This window comes from Protopterus annectens, chromosome 17.part0 (genome assembly GCF_019279795.1).
Source record: "Protopterus annectens isolate FY-2018-M chromosome 17.part0, PAN1.0, whole genome shotgun sequence".
NCBI classification, from domain to species: domain Eukaryota; kingdom Metazoa; phylum Chordata; order Ceratodontiformes; family Protopteridae; genus Protopterus; species Protopterus annectens.
In genome coordinates this window covers 286,921,427-286,926,449 of record NC_056751.1, presented here as the reverse complement: position 1 = coordinate 286,926,449, position 5,023 = coordinate 286,921,427, and the positions used below count along the sequence as shown (strand labels likewise).

Sequence of the window (5,023 nt, the reverse complement as noted above, 5' to 3'; positions counted from 1 at the left end):
TGAATACACATCGGTGGAGTGTAATGACACAATGTATACCTGTACCAAGCACTTACTCCCAAGCAAGAATTCAGAGAAATTAAACTGAGTCCATGGTGAAACACTCCTGTATGTTAGAGTAGCACTGACTCAAGTGGGACCTAAAAATGCAGATGTCAATTACTTGGGAGTTTCAGCAGATGACGAACACTGAAAAAATTGTCAAGTCTTTACAAATCACCTAAAAATGACTAAATGGACACTACCTGCAACATACATGAGCCAGTCTAAAGATGTAGGAAGGTTAATGTATCAATTTTACAGTTGAGCTTTTCTTTCAGCTTTTCCCAGTTGGGGTCGCCACAGCTGATCACAGTAAAAAAAAAACTCCACTGCCAGTCATGAGTGGACAGGTGAAAGATTTACCAGCCCGGCACCCAACCTACCACAGAAGGCACACGCACACTCATTGCCTAGGGCCAATTTGGAGCATCCAATCCCACCTACAGCAGGTCTTTGGGATGTGGGAGGAAACTGGAGCACCCGGAGGAAACCCACTACTCTAATTTTCCAAAGAGTATCAACATCACTGCCAAGACGTATGACATATCCTGAGCAAGCATTCCAGATGTAACAAATTCAAAGGACAGCATGACTCCACATTTGAGAGCTTTCATTTTGCAGTATCAGGAGGATAAACACCAAAATACTCTTCTTGTGAAGCCTGCCTAGAGAAATAGTCCGTCCAGGCACCTAAAACAAATCTACTGCTAACTGCCACATGCCTAATTTCCAATTTATCCAGCTCAAATGACTTGCTTCAGCCTACACAATAATTCACCCAGGTAAGGTCTTAAAAGACTAAGATGACAAGCTGTACATTTTACTGCTACCGCAATTATCACTTTTTTTTTAATAAATGGCCCCTACACCGACTGCAAACAATCACCCTCCATAATAAGCCATTAAGGATTTTGTGTGTGCTTTCCTAGCCAAACACCTATGCAGTGACTGCTTCCACTGGAGATATCCATTTATAACCCACCCCTTGCACCATCTCCCCCGGCATCTTCCAGTTCACATAAGATGTCAACTTGCAGGGGAATGCCTAGACAAACTGCCTCCACTGTAAGATGGGCACACCTATCCCCGTCAGCACCTCAGATACCCAAGCCACTAAGCAAACAAGTCACTTGGGCCATAATTACAACTTTATCCTAAGCCAGGAGCTGGCTTTAGGAATGCCATTTAATACTTGCTAGCAGTCAATTATAACATTTCTGACTGTTGGAAGTCTGTACTGCAATTAAGAATTAGAAGGGAAATTAAATGCGAAACTCAGACGAACAGCACATTTCAGCATTGCTTATTCAGCTCAAGTCATTTTTGCATCAGAATATTTAATCATAAAACTGAAAACCAAAGTCACTGCAATAGAATTAAAAGCAAAAAAGACTTGCCTTTCAAGCAGTCTGTCCAAATGGGAGAAAGCAGCATGCAAAGACGGTAGTACAAAAATACCACAGCATTATTAGTGATGTAAACATCGAAGAGCTAAAATGTTACCAAAACTCTACCCAAATCTGCTTCCCTCAAGTTCATGACAAAACAATTGCACAAGGACAGTAGACAATTTAGTAATAGCAATTTTATTGTGTGATAAAAATCAAAATTTATGCCATCAGGACACAAGCTCCACCAACGTCTTTGATCTTCTCCTCTGCTTTCCTGCTGAAGAATTTTGCTTTTACAATCACGGGCTGCTTTGGAAGTTTGCCTTTTCCTAGGACTTTGTAGTAACCCTATAAATAGAACACACGCAAGACCTAATGAACAGTTAATGCTACAAATGAATGCAATCAGACAGATAGGAACAGCACTTACAAATGTAAGTACAGAATGCGTTACAATACATCTGCACAGCAACTATACAAGCAGCTAAGATTGGTGTAAAAACTAGCATCCAAGTTTCATTTTAACCAAGACATATACTTACAAATCAGAAAAAAGCATTTTCACAAAAAAAATTACAGCTATACATGCAACTTACACTACATACCCAAATAGATCACTGCTGCACTTGTTCCTTACTCCAAGCATTTGCTGAAGACAATAGGTCTGACATGCAACATGCCCTCCAGAGCACTGTATAACCTATTTGCCCATATAGTATTCAAGTTCAGATTTGGTTATCAGTGTAAACGAAGGGAACACTGGCATTTTTCTGCTACACAATGCTTTAAAATGAAGTGTAAGTGTTGGACCTCTCCACCCAAACAGGAGTGATAACCAGTCTGACTGGGAAACTAAGATTGAGCAGAACCTACTTTCAGCAGAGGTCGGGGGAGAAAATACATATGTCCTATGGAGCTTAAGTGAATTTCAGACCATTCTCAAATCAACTGGACAGGTACATGCAGTTAAAAGTACCATCAGTCCCTGGTCAGCAAGGTCAAAGATCTGCATCAGTGTACTTTAACAAAAAGTGCCTGGGAAAGCCTGACATTTCCTCACATTAAGATGACTTATCAGAGGAATGAGGAAAGACCCTTTCCATCTCCCCAGACCAATGCAAACCCACAATACATAAAAAAGGTGCATGCATACAGAAGCTAGTACTTTATTGGTCTACAACTAGGATTATGGCAGACCATAACATCACAGGAATTGCCACTACTGTCCTATTCCTCACTCTGAGAAGTATATTACAGCTGAAAGAAAGACATTATTATAACAAAAAACTGCAGAATGGCGATGAATCCTGCTCTGCATCTGAACTTGCAGTGCTTGCAAGAAGTGTGGACTGGGGCTTAGGTGGTTGCATCAAAAATGTCCTATGTCGGAAGCTCAAGTAGGCGCAATCAATCTCTTGGAATGCATTCGGAAAAGCATTTCCAACTTGGTCAACCTGACATAATACAGCTGCTAAACGCTTCAGAAATTAACTGCTTAGATCAGAGAGCAGTGAACCTGCCTTCCTTAGCATAAATGACCACTCCTCTCCATTCTGGAGGAGACAGCAATACAATAGGTGCATGTGTATTTTTACCTGTGCCTGGGAACAGGTTACCCAGCCCTAACACCCAACCGGTTTCCCACGAAGACTGGGAAAGAATCGATAGCCAAGGAAGGAATATCAATGCTTTCAAAGTGGAAAAAGCTAAAAATCCAAGGTGTCATCATGCAACGTCATTAGAACTTTGTTGATTTGCCTTTAAACAAACCATTTTGTACACAGAGGATCCTGTGACACAAAAGGTGGAGATTTAAACTAGATTCTCACATGCCAGGGGAACACAAAGCTTACCCCTTTCTGGACCGAGAAAAAGGCCTCTGGGGCCGAGGGGTTCCAAAACCTTGCAGACACTACCCAGTCCCCATTACAGGCCAGTATTCAGGGTTCTACCAACTCATTCCTCTTCAGGACTGAAAGGCTTAATGAGCCTGCAATAAGGCCTTCATAACTCAAAGCCTCACCCTAGAAAGATGTTGGTCCATATTGGCTAAAATTTCCTTCCCAATACCCGTAGAGTACTTGTGGGAATAATCCTGTGGTCTATTCTAAGCAGAGAACATAAGTGGAATCTGCTTTTTGCATGTGTCTCATGAAACAGCACTCTAGCAATTATGGAACTCAAAACAAACCAATTTCAATCTGGTAGCTTTAAATCTTTTAAAAACCAAAGAAATCCTACGTTGGTTACATATTTCTCAAAATCTAAACGCGACCAGATAGTGGACCAAATACTAAAAAAAAAAAATAAATAAATTCAAAGAACCGATATAGAAGTGAGAATTTCCTTCCTTTATTCCAAATGCTGGCCTTAAACTACAGTAGAACCCACGCAACTTTCAGTTTACTCTGCGTGGCCTGAGGAAAAATTGAGAATACCCAGCAGTAAGGTATACAAGATACTGGCTTGTAACCATAATCTATACTACCAGCTTTTAATTTTCATATATTTTAGTGTCAAGCACATGCTATAAAACTATTAGAGCCTTTAACATTCAAGAGTGATGACATTTAGAAGTAACATAAGCTCCCTCAACACTGCTACATGCTATGACATTACTGCATAGGAAACAAGGCTCATTACAACCACAGGAAGGGATTACGCATTTATAACCCAACTTTTGAATGGCCTGTAAGTATTAGACAATTTAACTCAAGTTTGGAGTGTGCTACAAATGCAAAGGTCTGGTGACCAAGTCCAACATTTGATAGAGACTTAAATTACTGGATTAAGTATGGCTGTGTACACAACAGCAGATAACCACCACTGCAGATTTCCCATACTAGATGATGGGATTAAAAAAAATCACAGAAGTCCACCCAGTCAAGCCTATGTCCACAGCTTCTATGAGCTGACACTACCCTGAAGCAAGGCAGCCTGTGCTGTGTGCACATGTACACTTAAGGATGTGCCTATGAAGGCCCCCCAGCTCATTTTTCCAAAGTCAGTACAAGAGACTCCCATTGCAGCCCCTAATCTTTTAGATCATGCATGATGAGATGTAATCTCTTCTCCCCCTCCTCACTTCAGCTCCCTGAACTGAATTCAACCACTGCTACTGGTGCTTGGAACCCCCCCCCCCAAGTAAAGACATGCATTCCTTTACAAGAGAGATGAAATAACCACAGCGTTCCTTAGCTGGAGTGCTGGCACAGGACAGGGGAGGAGATTGTTAAAGGTGACTGCACTTAAAGATGTTACAATACTATTTTAATAATAAAATAGCAACCCAAGGAGATAGACTCTGAATAAATTTTTGCTCTTACTAAAAGTAGAATTTAAAGTTAATGCAATTCTCTGCAACGGACTGCTGGTAGAGTTAAGTAAAAACACTGACATGTTTAACATGAATCAATTATGCTGAGAGGTATGTTGTTTTGACTCCTGTTGCAAGAGGAAGAGTGATGAAAGCCAGAAAAATGAGTTCGTCAAGCCACCTCCTACTGAACATCCTATCTGCAGTACCTTTTGTCTTCCAGCAGAGGGGCATACTTGAAGATGAAAGTTTACTTGTTAGCATGCAGCAAATA

General features: G+C 40.9%; 1 protein-coding gene across 1 annotated transcript in view; it reads right to left on the bottom strand.

Annotated features, from left to right (window-relative positions):
• Positions 1-1,609: 1,609 nt before the first annotated feature.
• The window catches only part of RPL27A (ribosomal protein L27a), a 59,712-nt gene continuing 56,298 nt past the window's right edge, over positions 1,610-5,023 (bottom strand). The window contains exon 5 of the mRNA XM_044058944.1: positions 1,610-1,781. Within this exon, the coding sequence (XP_043914879.1) occupies positions 1,653-1,781 (129 nt within the window). The 3' untranslated portion in view covers positions 1,610-1,652. The remainder of the gene's footprint in view (positions 1,782-5,023) is intronic.